At 35.4% G+C, this 25,528-nt stretch overlaps 1 protein-coding gene across 2 annotated transcripts in view; it reads right to left on the bottom strand.

Annotated features, from left to right (window-relative positions):
* Nucleotides 1-25,528, bottom strand: part of TBC1D12 (TBC1 domain family member 12) — an 86,259-nt gene that overhangs the window by 28,451 nt on the left and 32,280 nt on the right. For both annotated transcript variants that reach the window (XM_082406512.1, XM_082406511.1), the window contains exon 2: nt 18,050-18,173. In XM_082406512.1, coding sequence (XP_082262638.1) covers nt 18,050-18,173 — 124 coding nt within the window. The remainder of the gene's footprint in view (nt 1-18,049; nt 18,174-25,528) is intronic.

Here is a 25,528-nt window from a genome sequence, read left to right as displayed (position 1 = left end):
GGGCAAAAATGATAGGTATTAATTACATAGACAGAAAGGATTGGACAGAACATGCCAGGGGGAGCAAGCAAAGGCATGGATTAGGGAAACACATTAATCTCACTGAATATGAAAAAGGATGAGAAATAAAGTATAGGCTAAATTATGGGGCCTTTCACGGGCAAAAATATTTGGAATTCATGATGAACAAAATGGAGAGCCACTGAAAGTCTGAACAAAAAATGAAAAGTCTTTTATTAAAAATTAACTAAATAAGTACACATTTAACATGAAAGGCAAGACAAAAGCAAGTACATAAATATCATTTATTTATGTATCTACCTTACAAATGAGCTTTATACAGAATTGTCACTCAAATATTTTTCACATGAGAGAGGAAAGAAGTTGTATTCTAGTATTTCCTATCACAGATGCTTAGCATAAAAATGCTTTAAATTTCTAGAGAATAATTATTTTAAAAGCTTAAAACATGATATCAATCCATACTTATCTGAAAGTAGGATAGATTTATACATATTTAATGACTTAAATATTTGCCAAATAACTTAAGATGCTCTTTTAACATGATTAAAATTAAAAATTATATTAGAAATAGTAAAATATTAAATATCAGTACTTTCAAAAATAATCACAAAGTGATATCAAATACATTTAGGCAAATGTATCAGACCACAGGACTAATATTCCATATATTTAGCTAACTGTGGTCTCTATTTGACCAAGAGGCTCACAGCACCAATCAGAGACTCCACTTCTCTACTACTCTCTCAGCTATGCCCTCCTTCATGTGTGGGCTTCATCTGGAGGTTGGCTTGCTGCTCAGAGAAATGATTGTAGCAAAGCCAGCTGTCACATCCTCATAGCATAACTTTCAAAGATCCTCTAGTTGCTCTTCTAATAATAACTCTCACAAAATACAAAGAAAGCATCTTTCCTGGAAGGTCCCAGGAAACACCCCATTCAACACGCAATCACAATGACCTGAAAAATAAGCTTTATCAATGAGTTAAAGTTAATTAGGGCTTATCCCTATAGGTGAGGAAAATCACATAATTCTTAAATGAGTCGAAGGCAATAGAGAGAGAAAATAGTGTTCAAGTTATTGATAAGTAGTTGATATACATAATAAGACTTCATTTAAAAATACAACCAAATAATATCTCATGGGAGAAATTCCTGAAGTCATTTTCACTTTAAATCCATGTGGGTCATGTCATAAAAATCCCCTGTATATTCCTTCCATAGAAGTTTAATAAGGAACAAAAAATTGATAATTTTATAAGTTATGAAGAAACTTTACAATATTAAAAAGCAATTGGAAATATCATAGTCCAAGGAAATCAGTAAATAATGCTAGCTATAGCAAATCACCGTTTGAAAATATCACATCGATCTACCTCATTTCCTGCCAACAAAGGTCAGTTGTTGTTGTTTGGTTGTTTTTTTTTTTTTTTTGGCCATGTCGCGCGGCATGTGTGGTCTTAGTTTCCCAACCAGAGATTGAACCCAGGCCCTCGGCAGTGAAAGCGCACAGTACTAACCTCTGGACTGCCAGGGAATTCCAAAGGTCAGTTTTTTTTTTTTTTTTTTTTCAAAGGTCAGTTTTAACTGACTTATTTTCATGAGTTGTTGGGAGCTACCTACCAAAGGTTAAGAGGCATTTAGTTTTTCTTTTAACTTAGGGAACGTATTTTTATGGGGTATTGTAATGAAGCCTGTTTATTTTTTTAATTTAACTTATTCTTCATCTTTCACTCAAAATATTGTTCTATGGAATGTTTACTTTAACTGGGGTAACTAGAATAGAAGATGAAACCAGCGCTAGGGGCAGGCTGGCAAATATCTGTAGGATAATTTATTCTAGTTACTGTAAGAAAATTTGAGTCAAACAGGCAATTAATTCTAAGTCTGATCAAAAGATGGTAGGCAATTGCTGTCATCTCCACAAGCATAAAGTAGAAAAAATTACTTACAATTCCCAGGCAAAGAAATACTGGATTCACATAAACGAAAACGATGTTTTTCCTCAAAATAATCTCTTAGAAAAGAGAAAGCACATTTGCTTAACAACATCTAATTTTATGGGTGCTTTCTATTAATTTGAACAGCAAAGCACTATTTGGAGAAGGTGCATTGTCTTCAAACTATCTCAGTCAACACTAGTTTGGAAGGTGATTTTTTTTTAAAATAATTTTTTAAAATAAATTTATTTATTTTAGGCTGCATTGGGTCTTCATTGCTGCGCACAGGCTTTCTCTAGCTGTGGCAAGTGGGGGCTACTCTTCGTTGCGCTGCACAGGCTTCTCACTGCTGTGACTTCTTGTTGCAGAGCACGGGCTCTAGGCACGCGGGCTTCAGTAGTTGTGGCACGTGGGCTCACTAGTTGTGGCTTGCGGGCTCTAGAGCACAGGCTCAGTAGTGTGGTGCACGGGCTTGGTTGCTCCGTGGCATGTGGGATCTTCCCAGACCAGGGCTCGAACCCACGTGCCCTGTATTGGCAGGCAGATTCTTAACCACTGCGCCACCAGGGAAGCCCCTGGAAGGTGATTTTTTTTTTAATAGGTTTTTTTGTTGTGGCTTTGTTAAATTGGAGAAGGAAAGGAAGAAAATGGACACAAAGTAATGAAGGATTCCCGGAGGTATAACCATTCAATTGCAAACTATCATAAAGAGCCTTTTAAACATTACCTTAAAGAACAATATAGTAAGAGATCAGGTTGTAGAGATCATAATTTTATACTTATAGAACAAATAAAAGAAAAAATGTAATGCATCTGGAAACTTGTGGCTTGAGACAAAATTTTAGTAACAAGATAATACACTTAAAAAGCACTATATCTCCTACAACTTTGACGAAAGTGAAGATGATGTGCTCTGGGGTTAAAAACCGCAAAAGTGGTCAGTGATGCTGAACGTACTGACATCAAAGATGTATGCAAACAGATCTGAATAAAAAGACACTATTTCTTAATATATTATTATATATGTGAATTGAATATGTAATTAGAAACAAGTAAGTATTTGGTTTTCATCTACATTCCTAAAACTAATATATACATGTTGGACAAAAAAATTCTTCAGAAAGATAGGTAGATTCCCACTTGGTGGACTGGGTAATTCATACCAACTTTCTTGCTGAAAACAACCTCTGGGATCCCAAAGGGGTAACAAACAAGGTGAGCCTATCGATCATCCCATTAGTATGCATGGGGGCAGTTCTGGACATCCAGGGCAGGAAGGGAAAACTTGAAGAAAGCCTGGCTGTTAGTTGGAATGGTCAAGGGGGGCCAGAATTTGTGGGCCAGAGTAGCAGAAAAGCACTCCATTGAGAAAGAGCTCCAGAAATCTGCACAGGAGTCCTCTTGAGTCTTCAGCTGAATACCAAACTGCACATGTGTAAGGTGAAATACTACAAGGTTGGGCAAAAAACAACTTCCGGGGAAAGAACAATTACTGTGGAGTGGTAAGCAAAACAGTTTCCAGAGCTCACCCACGGCTGAGAAGTATTCATATTCCCACCAACCAGAATGGAAAGTCTTCACTGATTACACAGGATATTCAGGAGAGACATGAATGTTCAGACTCACCTGAAACTATGCAAGTCAGAAGACAATGGAAAAACCTTTAAATTGCTGGAAGAAAAAAAATAATAAAATAATGGGGGAAAAAGCCTGTTGATTTAGGACCCTATACCAAAAAAAATATGTATCTTTGAAAAATAAAAGCACAATAGAAATGTTTTCAGACAAACAAAACTTGAGAGAATCTGTTGTCAGTGGACCTGCTCTATATTTTAAAGGAAATCTTTCAGGCAGAAAGAATACATCATATGAAAACATGAATCTACACAAAGCACCAAAAAAGCACCAAAAATAGTAAATATGGAAAACATTTTAGAAAAGACATAAATAAGAGACAAAAATATATAAGTCATTTTTAAAAGGATATCTGACTACTTAAAGCAAAAATAATACCAGTGTACTGAGGGGCTTACAGCACAAAATCAGAAGGGAGAGAAAGGCAGTATACTGTTGTAAGGTTATTACATTATGCTCAAAGTGGTATAACATTATTTGAGCATAGATTGTGATAAAGATAAATATCATAAGCCCTACTGCAGCAGTTCTCAACAGTGTCCCAGAGATGGTTTCATGAGGTTTGCAAAGTCAAAACTATAGTCCTAATAGTGCTAATAGTTTGTCAATGTGTTGACATTAGCACTAATTTTGCTAAAGCAATATTGAATAAAACTGTTGATGCCTTAGCACAAATCAAGGCAGAGACACCAAACTGTACTACTAATCACTGTGTTCTTCATGACATGCACTCACAGTTTAAAAAAAAAAGGGGGGGGGGAGGGGAGAAGGGATGGCCAATTTCACTTTTTAAGTGAATTAATAAATATTTCATTCTTTCAGTTTTAATTCTGGGTACAGTAGTAATTGACAGACAATCCCCATAAACAAGAACTCTTTGAGATCCTTCATACCCAGAATCCAAAGCAGTTGTAAAAATAAAACGTTTGAGAACTGTTGGCCAAGAACAACCACTGAAAAACTAAAACAAAGGTATATTGAATAAGCTAACAGTGGAGTTAAAATGGAGTACTAAAAAACTCATTTAATCCAAAAGAGGGCAGGAAATGAGATAAAAAGAAACAAAGACCAGATGGGACAATTTGAAAAGAAGTAGCAAGATAGTAAATTTAAAACAAGTCATACCAATAAATGACACTCCATTTAAAAAGAAGAGAGTATTAGACTGCCTACATAGACCCAAATATATGCTACATACAAAAAAACCACTTTAAATATGAAGATGGATAAAAAGTAAATGGATAGAAGAATAAATATCATGTAAACACTAAGTGAAAGCAATCTTCAGTGGCTAAATTAAAGTTAGACAAAAACTTCATAATAAGAACCATTACCAGGGCAAAAAAGACATTACATTAATGGTAAAAAGGTCGATTCATCTAGAAGACATAAATACGAAGCTTCAAAACAAAAAGAGAAAAAAAAGAGCAAAAGGAGAAATAGCCAAGTAGATTATGGTGGACATTTTATTACTCCTCTCTCAGTAATTCACAGAACAAATAGAAAATCAGCAAAATTATACAAGACTTGAACAACACTATCATCTAACATGACCTAACTGACATTTATACAACACTAACCCAACATCAGCAGAACATACACATTCTTTTCAAGGACACAAGGAACATTCCCTAAGACAAGCTATATCTAGGACATAAAACAAGTCTCAATATATTGAAAAAGACTAAAATTTCATAATGTATACTGTATGAGCATAATGGAATTAAATTAGAAATTATCTACAGAAACATCTGGGAAAATTCTAAAATATTTGAAAATTAAAACAACACATTTCCAAAGAATCATGACAAAAGAAATAACAGAGAAAACATTTTGAATCGAATGAAAATGAAAATTCTGAAACTTGTAAAATGCAGCTAAAGCATAGTTAGAGAGAAATGTATAGCTTAATCCACATATTAAAAAGATAAAAGGTCTAAAATCAATGATCCATCTTAAAAATCTAGAAAAAACAAATTCGAACCAAGAGGAAAGTAAATAATAAAGAGCAAAAATAAATGCGACAGAAACAGAGAAAGAGGTAAAAATCAGTGAAACAAAAGAGGTACACGTTTTTAAAGATCAGTAAAACTGATAACTTCTGGCAAAACTGATCAAGAAAAAAAGACAAATTACTAAAATCAGGAATGTATGAGAGATAATCTGTATCCATTATCACATAACCAGTAGACATTAAAAGGATAAAAAGAGAATATTATTAACAATTTTTTTTCCAATAAATCCAACAACAGAGGTGAAATGTAAAAATCTCTTAAAAGACATAAGTTAACCAAGTCTGACTCAAGAAAAAATAGAAACAAAAATAAACTCAAAATGGGTTAAAGACCTAAATGTAAGGCCAGACCCTATAAAACTCTTGGAGGAAAACATAGGCAGAGGGCTTCCCTGGTGGCGCAGTGGTTGAGAATCTGCCTGCCAATGCAGGGGACACGGGTTCGAGCCCTAGTCTGGGAAGATCCCACATGCCGTGGAGCAACTAGGCCCGTGAGCCACAACTACTGAGCCTGTGCGTCTGGAGCTTGTGCTCCGCAACAAGAGAGGCCGCGACAGTGAGAGGCCCGCGCACCGCGATGAAGAGTGGCCCCCGCTTGCCGCAACTGGAGAAAGCCCTCACACAGAAACAAAGACCCAACACAGCCAAAAATAAAAATATACAAATAAATAAATAAATAAAATTAAAAAACAAAAACATAGGCAGAACACTCTATGACATAAATCACAGCAAGATCTTTTTTGACCCACCTCCTAGAGAAATGGAAATAAAAACAAAAATAAACAAATGGGACCTAATGAAACTTAAAAGCTTTTGCACAGCAAAGGAAACCATAAACAAGATGAAAAGACTACCCTCAGAATGGGAGAAAATATTTGCAAACGAAGCAACTGACAAAGGATTAATCTCCAAAATATACAAGCAGCTCATGCAGCTCAATATCAAAAAACAGACAACCCAATCCAAAAATGGGCAGAAGACCTAAATAGACATTTCTCCAAAGAAGACATACAGATGGCCAACAAACACATGAAAAGATGCTCAACATCACTAAACATTAGAGAAATGCAAATCAAAACCACAATGAGGTATCACCTCACATGGGTCAGAATGGCCATCATCAACAAATCTAGAAACAATAAATGCTGGAGAGGGTGTGGAGAAAAGGGAACCCTCCTGCACTGTTGGTGGGAATGTAAATTGACAGCCACTATGGAGAACACTATGGAGGTTCCTTAAAAAACTAAAAATAGAACTACCATATGACCCAGCAATCGCACTCCTGGGCATATACCCAGAGAAAACCATAATTCAAAAAGATACACATGTACCACAATGTTCATTGTAGCACAGTTTACAATAGCCAGGACATGCAAACAACCTAAATGTCCATCGACAGATGAGTGGATAAAGAAGATGTGGCACATATATACAATGGAATATTACTCAGCCATAAAAAGGAACAAAATTGAGTTACTTGTAGTGAGGTGGATGGACCTAGAGTCTGTCATACAGAGTGAAGTAAGTCAGAAAGAGAAAAACAAATACCGTATGCTAACGCAGATATATGGAATCTAAAAAAACAGTACTGATGAACCTAGTGGCAGGGCAGGAATAAAGACGCAGATGTAGAGAACAGACTTGAGGATGCAGGGTGGGGAATGGGAAGCTGGGACGAAGTGAGAGAGCAGCATTGACATATATACACTATCAAATGTGAAATGGATTGGTTAGTGGGAAGCTGCTGCATAGCACAGGCAGATCAACTTGACGCTTTGTGACGACCTAGAGGGCTGGGATAGGGAGGGTGGGAAGGAGGCTCAAGAGGGAGGGGATATGGGGATATATGTATACATAGAGTTGATGCACTTTGTTGTATAGCAGAAACTAACACAACATTGTAAAGCAATTATACTCCAATAAAGATGTGGGAAAAAAAAAGAAAAAATAGAAAATGTCATACGCCTATATCAATTAAAATATTAAATTTATAATTAAAAAGCTATTCAACAATAACAACGAAAACCCCTGCATACTTGTTTTTTTTTTTAATATTTATTTATTTATTTGGCTACGCCGGGTCTTAGTTGCGGCAGGCAGGAGCTTCGTGGTAGCATGCAGTATCTGTTTTTTTTTTTTCAGCTGCAGCACATGGGATCTTCAGGATCTTCATTGTGGCATGCGGGATCTACTTCCCTGATCAGGGATCGAAATTGGGCCACCTGCATTAGGAGCGCGGAGTCTTAACCACTGGACCACCAGGGAAGTCTCCCCTGCATACATGGTTTATGTCAGTAATTCTCAATTGGGGTAGACTTTGGCCCCAGGGAATATGTGGCAACATCTAGAGACATTTTTGGTTGCCACAACTGTGAGGGGATGCTACTGGCATCTACTGGGCAGAGGCCAGGGATGCTGCTAAATCCTTCACTGCACAGGAAAGGCCCCCAAGAACAAAAATTACAAGACCTAAAATATCAATAGCGCTGAGGTTGAGAAATCTTGGCTTAGATAATTTCACTGCCAAGTTTCATCAAGCATTTAAGGAAAAAAAATACAAATTCTACACAAATTCTTTTAGAATGGAGACGAAGAAAAAACTCTCAATTCATTCAATGATTTCAGCATTATCCCAATACCAAAATCAGACAAAGATATTAAAAGAAAATTACAGACCAATATCTCAAATGAAAATGGAAGCAAAAATCCTCAACAAAGTATTAGTATTTCAACTTCTGTTTTCTGCTCCAGCATGCAAGAAGCTTAAAAGTTGCCAACCCATTCCAATAAGTAAAAAGCTGAACAAACTAAAAAAATCAACAACTCTTCTTAGATTCCTCAGAGAAATGAGGTCACAGGGCAAACTGATGCCCCAAAATTAGAGAAATAGACAGGTGGATATAGAGAATCACAACTTATCAGAGCAGAAACCTATGAAGAAACCTCTGTGGGAATCAATGCCAGGGTAGGAAAACCTGAACTGTAATTGACAAACCTGAACTGTAATTGAGAGGCTCAACGTTGACAGGTCTGAGCGCTAAGACTCCAAGAGATCCCAGAACCACATACTTTTGCAAGTTTTACCTCCAGGAACTCTATCAGGTACTCACAGTGCATGTCAGAGAAAAATCTCCTTGTGCTTCAAGCAGTAGGAGGGGAAAAGGAACTTTCTTTTTTTAAAGATTTAATTTTATTTATTTTTGGCTGCGTTGGGTCTTCATTGCTGCGTATGGGCTTTCTCTAGTTGCAGCGAGCAACTAGAGAGAAAATGGAGTAGAAGCAATATTTGAAGGAATGATAACCAGGAATTTCTATACATTAATGTCAACACCAAACCACAGATCATGAAGTGCAGAACACAAAATTTGGCAGGAAACATGCCCAAATAACTATACGTAGGCATATCATATTTAAACTGCAGAAAATCAAAGATTGAAAAAACATTCTTGAAAGAAGCCAGACGTGAAAAAAATTCCTTCCCTATACAAAAGCAAAGATAACAATTACATTCAACTTCTCAGAAACCATACAAGCAAGGAGAGAGTACAGAGAAATATTTAAAGTGTTGAGGGAAAAAAGGCAAAACCCTCAAATTCTGTACCCTATGAAATTATCCTTCAAAAAAAAAGAAGAAAAAAAGACTTTTCCAAACAAACAAAAAATTGAGAGAATTTGTTGCCAATAGATCTGCCTTGCAAGATCTACTAAAAGAAGCTCTTCAGAGAGAGGGAAAATGACACATCAGAAGCTTTTACCTACATCTAGAAAGAAAGAGCATCAGAAAGAAATACATGAAGGTAGAATAAAAATTTTATTTTTATTATTCTTAACTGATCCAACAGATAACAGTTTGTTCAAAATAATAACGATATATTCAGTTACATATGTTTGTGTGTGTGTGTGTGTGTGTATGTGTGAGAGCATGCTCATGTATAAGTGAAATGAATGACAGCAAAGACACAAGGGATGGAAGGAAGGAATTAGGAGTATTTTGTTATTATAAAGTACTTGCACTACACATGAAGTGGTAAATGTTATTTTAAAGTGGGCTTAGATTAGCTGTAAATGCATATTACAAACTCTAGGATGGAGGGAGGAAGGGAAGGAGAGAGGGAGAAGGAAAGCAGACACAAACTACAAATATCATAAATGAAAGAGGGGACCTCACTACAGATCTGATGTATGTTAAAGTAATATTATGAACAATCAGATGACCATAAATTTGATAACTTAGATGAAATGGATAAATTCCTTAAAGACACAATCTGTTAAAACTCACAGAAGAAAGAGACAATCTGAACAGTCCTGTTATCTATTTAAAAAATTGAATCAACAATTATACCCCCAATAAAGCTGGAAAAAATGAAAGGAAGAAGGGAGAAAGGGAGGGAGAGAGGGAGGGAAGGAAGAAGGGAAAGAAGGAAGGAGGAAAGGAAAGGAATTGTGTTGATGATTAATTACCTTCCAAAAGAGAAAGCAGTTTGGCTCAGATGGCTTCACCAGTGAATTTTAAGAAACATTTAAGGAAGAAATTATACCAATTCCCTATGATCTCTTCCAGAAGATAGAAGGAGAAGAATACTTCCTAATTTAATCAATGAAGCCAGCATTACCCTAATATTAAAACAGGCAAAGACATTAAAAGAAAACTACAGAACAATACCTCTCAGAAACATAGCTGCAAACATCCTCAATGAAATATTTGCAAATCGAATCAAATAATGTATAAAAAGGATTATAAACCATGACCAAGTGGGATTTATCCCATGTATGCAAGGCTGGCTCAACATCTGACAATCAATTAATGTAATCCATCACATCAATAAGCTAAGAAAGAAAAATCACAAGATCATATCAATACAGAAAAAGCATTTGACAAAATTAAACTCATTCATTGACAAAAACCCTCATTAAAGAAGGAATATAAGGGTACTTCTCAACTTGATAAAGAACATCTACAAAATACCTATAGCTAATATTATATCTAATGGTGAGAAACTCGAAGTTTTCTACGATCAGGAACAAGGCAAGGATGTCCCCTCCCACCACTGCTTGTCAACATTGTATGGGAAGTCCTAGCTAATGCAACAAGACAAGACAAGGAAACACAAGGTATACTGATTGGAAAAGAAAACAATAAAACTGTTTTTGTTTTCAGATGCCATGACTTGTCTGTGTAGAAAATCTGAAAGAACAGTCAAAAAAATTCCTGTAACTAATAAGCAATTACAGCAAGGTTGCAGGATATTAGGAAAGTCAATTGCTTTCCTATATACCAGCTATAAATAAATGGAATTTCAAATTTAAAACACATTAATATTTCCATTAGCATCCCCCAAAATGAAATACTTAGATACAAATCTGACAAAATATATACAATATCTACATGAGGAAAATTACGAAACTCAGATAAAAGATACCAAAGAAGAACTAACTAAAGGAAGAGACAGTCCATGTTCATGGATAGGAAGAGTCAGTATTACCAAGATGTCAGTTCTTCCAAACTTGATCTACAAATTTAACACAATCCCAATCCAAATCCCGGCAAGTAACTTTGTGGATATTGACAAAGTGAGTCTAAAGTTTATATGTAGAGGCAAAAGACCCAGAATAGCAAACTCAGTATTGAAGAAGAAGAATAAAGTTGGAGGACTGACACTACCCGACTTCAAGACTTACTATAAAGCTACAGTAATCAATACAGAGCAGTGTTGACAAAAGACTAGACAAATAAGTCAATGGAACAGAACAGACAGCCCAGAAACAGTTCCACATAAACACAGTCAACTGATCTTTGACAAAGGAGCAGAGGCAATAAAATGGAGCAAAGGTAGTCTTTTCAACAAATGGCGTGGAGCAAGTGGACATCCACATGCAAAAAAATGGATCTAGACATAGAACTTACACTCTTCACAGATATTAACTCAAAACGGATTACAGACCTAAATGTAAAACAAAAAACTATAAAACTATAGAAGACAGGAGAAAACCTAGATTACTTTTGGTATGGTGATGACTTTATTTAGATACAACACCAAAGGCACAATCCATGAAAGAAATAATTGAGAAGCAGGGCTTGATAAAAATTAAAAACCTCTACTCTGTGAAAGACACTGTCAAGAGAATGAGAAAACCAGATATGGACTGGGAGGAAATACTTGCAAAAGATACATCTGGTAAAGGACTGTTATACTAAATATACAAAGAACTCTTAAAACTCTATTGAGTTCTGTTTTTATTATTATAAGAAAATGAATGATTCAATTAAAAATGGCAAAAGATCAGAAAAGACACCTCACTAAATAAGATATACAGATGACAAGTAAACATATGAAAATATGTTCTAATTAATGTTCATTCAGAATTACAAATTAAAACAATCAGATACCACTACACACCTATTAGAATGGTCAAAATTCGAAACACTGACAACACCAAATACTGGTGAAGATGTGGAACAACAGGAATGCGCATTCATTGCTGGTGGGAATGCAAAATGGTACAGTCACTTTGGAAGACAGTTTGGCTGTTTCTTACAAAATTAAAATACCATATGATTCAGCAACCAGCCTCCTTGGTATTTACCCAAAAGAAGTGAAAACTTACACCCACAAAAATACTTACATACAGATGTTTATAGCAGCTTTATTCACTGTTGATAAAACTTGGAAGTAACCAAGATGTACTTCAAATTGTTTTCTACATATGTTTCAAATATTATATCCAGCACCCAAGCAAAGGTAACCAGGCACACACAGAGATAAAATAGCATCTGCTAACAAAAACTAGCAGAATCAATATTCAATATAAACAGACCTATAGAATTTCCAGACATTGGAATTATGAGACACAGGCTATAAAAACTATACTTACTATGTTTAAGGAGATAAAGGCCAAGCTTGAAATTTCAGCAGGGAACTGTAAACTGCAAAAAGTGATATAGCAGATTTGAAAAAGAAACAACCAGCAACACAAGAATTGAAAAACACAAAACTGACATTAAGAACTCAAAGTAAAGAGCTGAGGGATCTGTATTTTTAACACTTTCCCTACGTAATCCACTATGTTTGAGAACCAGAATCATAGACTACTACAATAAATCTTAATGTCCTTGTTTGCAAACCCACTCTTTTCTAATTTAACTTCTACAATGCTTCCAGAATTTTTCCAGTATATGAATTTGATGTCTCAGTGCCTTATTTAAAAGTATTTTGGTTAAAACCCAACTTTCTAACCTTGTGGCTAATGACCTTCACCATCTACCCTACTTCCTTGAAATACTGACCTAAAATTGAGCTAAACAAGTCTGGTGCATTCCTGCTTGTTCATTCAATTTTCTCTATCTGGAATGGCTTTCCCCATCTTGTCTACCTGGTCAACTCCTACTAGTATACTTCATAACACAGAAACTGCATGTCATCCTGAGCAGAATTAATCACTCTTTCATCTCTACTCTCGTACTTTGGTTCACAACTGTATTACAGCACTCACTACACTATATTAAAACCACATATGAACCTTCCCCCTCCTTCCTACAGTTATACTAGAATAACTGAAAGGCTAGGACTTATATTTATCTATTTCCCAAGAACCTGAGCCATGCTTATGGTATTATTCACAGTCAATGTATGTTGAATAAATTACACATTCATTGAAATGAAAGCCAGACAATCTTCGAGAAGAATCTAGGACCAATTAAAGAATTTTGTCCTTCAAGTTCTACTAGAGAAAAGGTTTAGAGCTTGCTAACACGAGGTCACAGAGTAAGATGGTCATAGAATGATATCCTACCACATTCTGATGCCTTGAGCTCTGTATCTAAAGGGATTCACCAGAAAGAAGGTGTACTAGGAGGGAATGTGAGAAAAGATCAGTCTATCGGTTCAAACGGAGGGTGGCAGGAGTCTTTGAACAGCTTCTTGAAGTAAAATATGGGGTCTGGAGAGAAGAAAGAATAGAATAGGAGCTTCTCTTTTAAAGACAATGTAAAAGCCAAAATAGCCTGATGTGTATACAGAGTGACTGAACTTTTGAGTTTCAGTGGACAGTGAGAACACTCTTCCTAAAGGGGTTAGTGCTTTATTCTTTTCGTTTTCTTTACCTAATTTAACCTTCTTTCTTAAGGCTCATACTTCTCCCCTCTCCCCGAAGCACAGGCCCAGAGCTGTTATAAATTCAAGGTGACAATACATTAGGTAAATAAAGGTGAAAAAACATGCAAGTGTGTAACAGTTTTAAGGACTTATCAAAAACAAATTCTGAACTTAGTCCAGCCCCTCCACAATTTAACAACAATGAAGGAAGTAGTTCATTTATTGCAGTGCTCACTCAAATTTTACACCAAAGGTATCCATATTTAAGCATAACTAAAACCAACAGTTTTCAAGTATCCTAATGCTACATACACCAATAAAGTCAGTAACCAGAAAATTAAGCTCTACACTTGCAAAGTGTTATATATTTACTGCTCACAAAGCACATGTATTCTAGTCCTTTCCACAGCGCTCTTGTTCCTGAAGTTAACAATTTCAAAATCAAAGGCTTAATTGAGCAGCGTGACCTATCCTACTTTTAGACAATTTGAAATGCTCAGATTAAGAAATCAGTTAGTGCCTTAAAACTTTTTTCCTTGCCTGCCAAAAGATATCTGAAAGTGATTCAACCACTCAACTAAAACATCACTCAGAAAAAGACATGAGTGATGAAAAACATGAAATATCATCTAAGTACTCCAATCTAATTTCCTCATAATGAAAAAGATGCCAATATAAAAACAGTGCCAAAAAAATCACTTTCTACTGAAAGACTGTCAGTTTGACATAAATAGAGTATACTCAATCTAGTATGCAATCATGTTACAATTATACATAACATGGCGCATTTGAAATAATTCTCACTTGCAGTTTGGAGGTCATAAGACAAACTACGTAGCTGTATTCCAACTTCAGCCTATTAATTTAGAAAAACCAAAAACTTAGATCAACTGAACTACAATATAACTGAAATACTATTTATAATTAATAGATGCAATTTTTAACATGGCTCACCAACTGGTTCAAATGGCCACAAGCAGGAATTTCACACCTGCAAGAGAACACATGTGATAATCCTCATAAAATAATATTATGAATATTCATGTGATTTGGGAATTGACTGTCAAGTTAAATGCCAAACTTGAGTCGGTCTGACTTTGTTATTACTCTAAAATGATTTTTATGTTTCTTTACTGTTAACATGGAAAGCACTAAAACTGATCAGACCTTTAATAAAATTTACAAGAATAAAACTTTAAAAAATATTTAACCTACAAGTATCTTTCACTTTTGAACTTCATATATCTGAAAATCCATAGGTACAAAACACATAAAGTAAGGCAAAAAAAATTTATATATAGTAACATTTTGTTCGTGGAAAAAAATAACACCATATATGTAAAAATATACACACATGAAAATAATTGTGTTTTCCATACAAAAATTGAATTTTAAAAGGCCTAAAAATATGAAGGGAAAGTAAAATGAGACATATCACCCTATAATGTTTTATATTTTATAGAGAACATAATCATGTTATTTGTGCAATTAACAATAGAGGAAAAAGACTGTAAGTCAAACACTACTTTACTCTATAGTTTGGTTTATAATCTTATAGGTGTCTTTCCACTAGAAAAAAATTCTGGCCCCCAAACATATACTCATCCTTAAGAACATGGCAACTACTTTCTGAATATTTGCTTAATAAAATAATTATCCTATAAAATACTACTACTACTCTAATATTCTAACAAATTTTACTGTTTTGCCATTCAATAAGCAAGTGAGGCATCTTTAGGAAGGTCAAAGGAATCTACTTTTTCCTTAGTACTTCTAGCACTGCCTGTTTCAGGCAGTTTTACACTGGAATACTAGTTATCTTCATTTTCTATAGCTTAAGACCTTATCCTAAAACATGACAGATGTGTCTTAACACTCTTCACGGCTTTACTCTTAACATCATTTTAAATTTCTGATTCCAAACATATAACACACATTTGAAAGGAGTAGATAGATGGTCAAGGATCTCAAATGTAGTTTTATATTGATAATATTTTACAGAGTTTAGAAATCAGGGCTGTAAAAAAATGTTTTCAAGTGGGAACAGAGACAGAAAGTTATAACTTTACCATTACCAATAAAAGAAAATCATGCCCACTTTTAAAATGACAATTGCAGTGAAGAGAACAGCAAAGTGAGACAAATGGGGAGTAAAGGACACAAACAGTAGGGAAAGAGAAAGCAGAAAAGGAGAGGCAGAAACATATTCCATCACATGGTGAAAGAGATACATATTTTTGAACATGGAAAACAGTCAGAGGAACAATGACTTCGCTATCCATCACAGCCCCCCAAAAACAAACAGAACCATGAAAAAGGCACCAAAATACACATTAGCACCTACACACAAATGGAAAACTCAAAAATTAAAAGAAGCAGCTGGGAGAAAACATCATGTGTAAAAGGTCAGAAAAGGCACAGAGGATAGAAACTGCATTTCAACTCACTCCTTCTTCCCATATGAAAATAAGAGTTGTTTTTTCCTGACCACTAATCAAATTTTCAAACAACATATATATAAAAAGGAGAGAGGAGGTGAGGCCTTGGCTTTCCAAAATGAAAACAGCAGATTAAAGGCACAGACATATCGGTAAACAGATAATTATCCACTAGTAATTTATTTAGAGTTCTATGGTAAGAAAATATCACAGAATGTTAGTTTACATAAAGATATTAAAGTATATGCACAAGCATATTTCAGGTAAACTATCATAAAGTCAAGAATACAAACCTTCAATAGCAAGACCACTGTTTTTGCCTCTAGAGGGCAAACTTGGTCTTCTGAAAGACTTCACGAAAAAAGAGTTAAAATTTAAGATGTCCAGATAGCAAAGATGCCCAAACTTTCTTGGATTAACAGTAACCTTAGTGTCTCAGTAATTTTTTCTTGGTGCCCCCTAAACCAACAGAAATCCTTAAACATTCTGTTTACTAAGTAGCTATGTCCAACAATTAAGTAAAGATTTATGTCCTAGCACTTAGTAGCCACTTGAAAAAATAGTACACATAAATTAAAAGAAAAACGTTTTACTGCATTCTTAAATAACCACAATTAATTACTAATTGGGCATGTGTGCCTTTTGTGCACTGTACAATTTCACAAACCTTGAAATCAGATTGGACACCATCACCTTCATTTCCTGTTCCACACTGATTTTTGCACAGTATCTGATTTTTATCATAGCAAACTTGGAAAAACCAGATTCACAAGGATACGATGCCACAGAAAATAATATATTGCCATTTAATGTTGAAATTGTGTACTACCTCAAGCCATCAGTCTGCACCATATCCAGCAGATGTGTAGCGTCACTGAGTTTGCCATGGTTCCCCCCTGCGTTAGCTGCAGCACATGGGGTGCCCTAGGCACACAGCTTGGGAATCACAGCACTACAGTTTTAAGTCTCAGCAACATATAAACTGGTCACTATTTTAATTACTTGTAAATAAAATTAACTATAACAAATGCTTTTAAAGATCTAAAAATTATGTTCTCATTTACTTGGGAAAACAGTTTTTCTTTCGAGCAATAAAAAGAACACTATTAAATACTTAAAGGAAGGCATTTTTTCCAATTTGAATGATGATTGTTGCTTTAATGTGATTATTTTTATAAATGCTGGATGTGCTAAATTTGATAAATTACAACTGGAAGGAGAGAAATAGGAAATTTATTATTTTATCTTCTGAGAAACAGCTTCTCTAAAATTAAAAATGCTACAAATTGATATAGTCTCACTGCATTCCAGTCTCACTTATCTCCTAGTACTGAGAAGCACAAGCTCAGGAGTCAAACAAGATCTGAAATTCTTAAGAACTCAAGAATATGCATATTAAAACAGATAACAGAAGAACTGGCTCCTAAATTACTAGAAACAGACTATATACCCGCCCGTCTCACAAAGTCCTTGGTTAAGACAGAAAACCAGAAAAGTGACCAAGGAAAGAATTCGACCTCAAAATCTACTCAGTTTTCACTTTATGCTGCTTTATCAGTTCACAACTACCCATTATCCATAAAATCTGTGCCTCTGGCAAATGCTACCATGTTCAGCTAGAAGTCAAAGTCTGTGGTGACAATGGTTTGCTAAGGAAAAAAAAAAAAGCTATCCAAGGAATAACTAGGAAACAAAATCAATGTTCTATGACTGTAAAGAATTTTCACAACTATAAAAGATAACTGAAAATATGTCATGCTTTAAAAAAAATTTAAAGTTACTACAAATATCTATAGTCCCAAAATTTTACATGTTAAAAAAAAAAGGAATGAAAGTAGAATAAGGTTAATTATCTAGAAAAGAATATCTGAAAAGCAAGACAAACCACATGGCTACATTAGTACTTACCTGCTGAATGATTTTGGAAGTTTTCTGAAGATTCTCTCTGGGAGGGACTTTACCAAATAATTTCCAACCAGGAGCACTATGTACAACTGACTTGAGTTCCTTTGTCCTTTTCGGAAAAAGGTTTCTGAAACACAGAAAAGTTACATGAATTGTGTTTCTGGTAACCAGGGAACTACTTAATAATAATTTTTAAAGTACGCTTATCCTCAAGACAAATACAAAATACTTTTAAATAAAATTACTTCTACTACTTATACTACTGACTATTAGACTAACAAGACTCATTTAAGACTACCTGGCTTATAAAGAAATATTAGAAGAATCATCAACAGAGATATTACAGAGATAAACAAATTGGGAGAAAAATGACAGCTATAAATAAAATGTAAATATTTGCTTTGAGTTAGCTACAAAGTGTACTAGAATTGACTATACATATACTTGACAATAAAAGTCAAGAATCTAAGGACAAAAAAGTTAAAGAGAACTTATATAAAACAGGTAAAGGATTAAGTAATACAATCTTTGGGGAAAATACTATTTAATTATTCTCAGCAATAATTTGTTATTGCTTGAAATAAAAGGGTACCTACTGAGCCTCTATTCCTATAATATATGTATATGCAAATTGTTTTTCCTAGGACAGGTATGCACAAGAAAAGCTTACTGCAAAAGAGTCAATATGTAACCTAGTAAGAAACTATCTCTCACTGAAAATCTAAAAAAAAAAAAAAAAAAAGAATCTGCACAAGGATCAAGGATTTTACCTATTATCTCCATTCCCTTACCAACCAAATTAAGTATCTATTGCACATGTAAGCAGGAATGATATTCAAAATATGTATACATCAATACAGCATGCCAGGGCACCATGGACCAATCAGAAAGGTACAATGAATCCAACTGAATATAAAGCCTTCATATAAGCTGTGATATAAATATTCATTAAGAAAATTAAAAATTTTCACATACAGTTACAAACAGTCACAAAGTATTTGAAAGCCCAAATAAATCAGGTTTTCAAAATATCATATAAATATATCTGTTCTTAAAAGTACATTATTGTGATAAGAAGGGGGTAAGCTTTTAACGCGTAACGTTAAGGCTATTCTTCAAGTTTAGAAAGGTATCAATGGACTCCTACAAAAGAATATGGGTTAATCAATAATAAATTAAAGAAACACTCTCATTTCCTTGGGTGTGCAATGGAAGTGAACTGATGACAATTTAGAGTAATTTCTGCTTAGGATACTCCAGAGGTTTCATCTCTGAGACCACATATAGCGACTCAATTCTCTATTTTATAAGATCTCTAAGTTGGAGGTTTTCAATAATGATTATACTGAGGACTGGTATATTTATAGTAAAATTTCAAGCCTCAAACGATGGCCTATTAATTTAAACACTATTTGATATCTTATGTGCTGCTCATCAATTTATTGCCTTGTAGCTCTATATTCACCTTGCAATATATGCTCTGTGACAACATGGAATTCCTTTGAGCATTTCTCCTTTTAAAATAAACATGAAGCTGTTAAGCTTACTCGATAGAGGGCACTGAAGGGACACCACAGAAGAAAGGGCCTCTGCTCTCCTGTGGCTTCCAGCTGATGCAGAGTGGGTTAGTGGTTTGGGTATGAGGATATCCAGTAGAATTCTGCTCAGTCACGTGCCCAGAACATTAAGTCCCTGAGCAAACTTACAGCCTCAGCAACTCAACCTGCAGATGGCTTTCCTGCAGTCTTATTAACATGTAAACTGGCACCCAAAGGCTTCCTGCCAGCACTGATGCACCAATTCCCTCTGTAAGCCCCACACAGCTCATTTGTACTCCCCAGACGGTTCTCATCAAGCCATGCTTCCTCCACAAGCCTCTATATGGCCTGCCTACACACCAAAGCTTTGCCATCCAACCATGCTAAACACAGGAGAAAAACTTTGTCACCATGGTTTATGCAAAGAATTCTTGAATGTGACATCGAGCTTAAACCTAAACATTTGCACATCAAAAGATACCACTGATGCAAAATAAAGCAGTAGAAAGATCTAGAATTCAGTCCCTCCACCAAAGTAAAAACTGAGACAGAAATAGCAATTGGAATCAACCATTTTAGAGCTACAGAACCTTATCAGACACTTACAACCACCAAGAGAGTGCGTGAAAGGAGAGGCTGTTGATCTTTCCTAAGTGAACAGCATGTGTGAACCAACTACCATCCCCCATTCCTCAGCTCCTCCCTCCTGTAGCAGTGGGGATAGCAGCCCACTGGCTCCAGGAGCAAGTTTCTGGAACAGGCAGCAGCAGCTTCCATTGGTGGTATCTATCAGAATATTAAAAGAGAACTCTTCTTGTCCCTTTTTTTGATCCAGACATTTAAGGAAATCTTTGTCAGGTCACCAGCTAACTGCAGCAATAACAGAACAGAAACTTGCAACCACACACAAAAAGGATTACACACTTTGCAAAAACAGTTTGGAAATAACACAAACAGATGACTCCAGCCCTTAATGAGCAAAAATCAGCAATCACTGAGAAGTGAGAGAACAGATTTACGTAGTTACCACATTATAATACTTAGAATGTCTAGGTCTCAACAAAAAAAATAACAATACATAGTAAGAAACAGCAAAGTATGGACAATTCACAGGAAAAAGAATTTGGCAAAAACCATTCCCGAGGAAGCTGAGACAATGAGATTACTAGTCTAAGATGTTAAATCAGCTGTCATAAATATTCTTGATGAGCTGAAGGAAACCATGAACAAAGAACTAAAGGAAATCAAGGAGGGAAATGTAGAACAAAATGAGAATATCATTAAAGAGACAATTATACAAAGGAACCAAACAAATTCTGGAGCTGAAAAGTAGAATAAAATTAAAAATTCACTATAGGAGTTCAACATCAGATTACAGCAAGCAGAAGAAAAGATCAGCAAACATGAAGATAAGACAACTGAACTTATTGAACTTATCAATTATTCTTAATTGAATTCAGGAGCACAAAGAAAAAAGAATGAATAAAAATGAGCAGAGTCATGTACTATAAGAGTCCCAGAAGCAAAAGAGAAAAACAAAGGAGCAGAAAAAATTTTGAAGAAATAATGGCTAAAAACTTCTCAAATATGATGAAAGATACAAATCTACACAACCAAGAAGCTCAACAAACTCCAAGCAGAATAAACTCAAGGAGCTATACACTGAGACACATTATGGTCAAACTGTCAAAAGACAAAGGGAGAATTTTGAAAGCATCAAGAGAGAAGCGACTATCAAAAACAAGGTATCCTCAATAAGATTAACACCCAATTTCTCATCAGACACCATGGGAGCCAGAAGGTGTCAGGCTGACATAAAGTTCTGAAAGGAAAAAAACTATCAACTGAGAATTCTATAGGCAGCAAATCTATCCTTCAAGAATGAAGGAGAAATGAAGATATTTCTAGATAAACAAAAGTTAAGGGAGCTCATTCCTAACAGATCTGCCCTACAAGAAATGTTAGGAGTTCTTCAGAGTGAAATGAAAAGTAACTCAAAGCCATAAGAAGAAATAACATTGGTAAAATTAACTACATAGGTAAATGTCAAAACCAGTATTATTGTACTTTTTTGTCTGTAACTCCACATTTTTCCTATGTGATTTAAGAGGTAAATGAATAAAATAACCTTTACAAATTTATGTTGTTGGGCACACAATGTATAAACATGTAATCTCTGACAATAACAATATAAAAAAGAAGGAACAGAGATGTACAGTAGCATAGTGTTTGTACACTAATGAAACTAGCTTATATGCTAATGAAATGAATTTGGTATTATTCAAACTAGGTTGTCTTAAGTTTAAGATGTTAATTGTAACCCCTAAAGTTACCACTAATAACTTCAAAATATACATAAAAGAAGGGAATCAAAATGGTATACTAAAAAAACTCAACTAGGGCTTCCCTGGTGGGCACAGTGGTTAAGAATCTGCCTGCCAATGAAGGGGACATGGGTTTGAGCTCTGGTCCAGGAAGATCCCACATGCCGCGGAGCAACTAAGCCCCTGTGCCACAACTACTGAGCCTGTGCTCTAGAGCCCACGAGCCACAACTACTGAAGCCCACGTGCCTAGAGCCTGTGCTCTGCAACAAGAGAAGCTACCGCAATGAGAAGCCCGTGCACCACAACAGAGTAGTCCCCGCTCGCTGCAACTAGAGAAAGCCTGAGCACAGCAACGAAGACCCAACACAGCCAAAAATAAAATAAATAAATAAATAAATAAATAAATATATTAAAAAATTAAAAACTCAACTAAATACAAAAAGTGATAATGGAGAAATTGAGGAACATAAAACTGTATAAGACATACAGAAAACAAACAGCTAAATGGCAGAAGTAAATCCTTTCTCATCAACAATGAATTTAAATATAAATTGATTAAACTCTCCTATTAAAAGGAGAGTGACTGGCAGACTGGATTAAAAACACTAATGGTGTCTTGTACAAGAGATTCATTTTAGATAAAAAAATACAAAGAGGTTGAAAGTAAAAGGATGGAAAATTATATTGAAAGCAAATAGTAACCAGAAGAGAGCTGGAGTGGCTATATTATTGTCATACAAAATAGATGTTAAGTCAAAAAGGTTACAAGAGGCAAAAGAGAACATTATATGTTGGGGGAAGAAAAGTTTAATCCAGTAAGAAGATGCAGCTATTATAAATATATGCACACCTAACAACAGAGCTCCAAAATATATGAAGAAAAATTGACGATACTGAAGGAAGAAACAGACAGTTCTACAATAATAACTGGAGACTTCAGTACCCTACTTTCAATAATAAAACAACCAGACAGACCAAAAAGGAAATAGAAGACTTAAACATTATAAATCAATTAGGCCTAACAGGTATACACAGAGCATCCCACTCAACAACAATAAAATACACATTCTCAAGGACACATGGAATATTTTCCAGGATGAACTATATGTTAATGCACAAATACTATAGTAAGTTTTAAAAAATTAAAATCACACAAAGTATCTTTTCCAACCAGAATAAAATGAAACTATAAATCAATAACAGGAAGAAAACTGGAAAATTCACAAATATGTGGAAATTAAACAACATAGTCTTTTTTTTTTTTCCAGATTTTGGCCACACCCTGCAGCATGTGGGATCTTAGTTCCCCGACCAGGGAATCAAACCCACGCCTCCTGCATTGGAAGGCAGAGTCTTAACCAGTGGACTGCCAGGGAAGTCCCTAAACAACACAGTCTTAAATAACCAATAGGTCAATGAAGAAATCATAAATTAGAAAACACCTGAGATGAACTGAAATGGAAATACAACATAGCAAAACTTACAAGATACAGCAAAGGCAATGTTAAGAGGAAATTTTATAGTTGTGAACACCTACATTTAAAAAGAGCCATGGGCTTCCCTGGTGGCGCAGTGGTTGAGAATCTGCCTGCCAATGCAGGGGACACGGGTTTGAGCCCTGGTCTGGGAAGATCCCACATGCCGCAGAGCAACTAGGCCCATGAGCCACAACTACTGTGCCTGCGCGTCTGGAGCCCTTGCTCCGCAACAAGAGAGGCCGCGACAATGAAAGGCCTGCGCACGGCGATGACGAGTGGCCCCCGCTCTCCGCAACTAGAGAAAGCCCTCGCACAGAAACGAAGACCCAACACAGCCAAAAATAAATAAATAAATTTATAAAAAAAATAAAAAGAGCCATACCTCATATCAATAATCTAACTGCACCCCAGAAAAAAACTAGAAAAAGAAGAGCAAACTAAACTTAAAGCTAGCAGAAGGAAGGAAATAATAAGGTTCAGAGTGGATAAAATGAAATAGAGAATTGAAAAACAATAGGAAAAAATTTTAAGCAAGTTCTTTGCAAAGATCAACAAAGTTGACAAACTTTTAGCTAGACTGACTAAGAAAAAAAGAGAAGATTCAAATTGCTAAAAGCAGAAATGAAAGTGGGACATTACTACGAATAAGTAGTATATATGAATACTATGAACAACTGTTCACAAACAAATCAAATAACTTAGGTGAAATGGAAAAATTCCTAGAAATATACACATACTACCAAAACTGACTCAAGAAACAGAAAATCTAAATAGACTTATAAGTAAGGAGATTGACTCAACAATCAAAAACCTCCTAACAAAGAAAAGCTGAGGACCAGATGGCTTCACTGGTGAAATCTAACAAATACTGAAAGAAGAATACCAATTTTTCTCAAACTCTTCTAAAAAACTGAAGAGGAGAGGAGTTACTCAGTTTTCCTGGGTCTCTCCCATGTATACATATTATTAAATTTTTGTTTGATTTTCTGTTAATCTCTTATGTCAATTTAATTCTTAGATCAGCCAAAGGAATTCAGAAAGGTAGAGGAAAATTTCTTCCTCCCCGACAGCTCCTTCAAGATTGTTTTAATGTTTTTCCCACTCATCTTTTGTATATTCTTTTTTTTTTTTTAATTTATTTTATTATTTTGGCTGCGTTGGATCTTCGTTGCTGCCCATGGGCTTTTCTATAGCTGCAGGAGCAGGAGCTACTCTTCACTGCGGTGTGCGAGCTTCTCATTGCGGTGGCTTCTCTTGTTGTGGAGCACAGGCTCTAGGCACAAGGGCTCAGTAGTTGTGGCTCGCGGGCTCTAGAGTGCAGGCTCAGTAGTTGTGGTGCACGGGCTTAGTTGCTCCGCGGCAGGTGGGATCTTCCCGGATCAGGGCTTGAACCCATGTCCCCTGCATTGGCAGGTGGATTCTTAACCACTGCGCCACCAGGGAAGCCCTGTATATTCTTGCTATGTTTATTTCTAGTATTTTATTTCTATTGATATTGAAAAATGGTACTTTCTCTTCCATATATCTACTAATGGTTGCTGTACATATAATAGCTATTAACTTTTGTATTTTAACTTTATATCCTATTACTTTATTGAATTATCTTACTTTCCATTTATTCTCATGGATTATACGGGAACATAGTCATATTACCTGCAAATAAAAGGTTTTACTCTTTACAAGTCTTTCAATCTAATGTTGTCATTGTGCTAGCTAATACCTTCAGTACGATCTGAAAACAGTATGGTAAAAGTGGACTCATTTTCTCGTTAACTTTAAGGGAATCCCTCCAAAAAAAAACAAAAACAGAAACAAAAAACCCAAAAAAAAAAAACTAAAGAGCAGAGAACACTTCCTAACTCATTCTATGAGGTCAGCATCACCCTGATACAAAGCCATACAAAGACACTAGAAAAAAGAAAACTACAGAACAAATTCCTCAAAAATGCTCACCAAATACCAACATACAGAATTCAGCAGCTATTATAAGGATTATACACCATGACCAAGTGGGACTTATCCCCAGAATGCAAGGGTAGCTCAACATATTAAAATTAATCAAGGTAATTCATCATAGTAATAGAATAATGGGTAAAACCATATGATCATCTCCATTGACGTAGAAAAAACATGTGACAAA

This window comes from Balaenoptera borealis (genome assembly GCF_965194805.1).
Source record: "Balaenoptera borealis genome assembly, chromosome: 10".
Taxonomy (NCBI): domain Eukaryota; kingdom Metazoa; phylum Chordata; class Mammalia; order Artiodactyla; family Balaenopteridae; genus Balaenoptera; species Balaenoptera borealis.
Note: the sequence above shows the minus strand (reverse complement) of the source record. Positions and strands in the feature narration are given on the sequence as shown.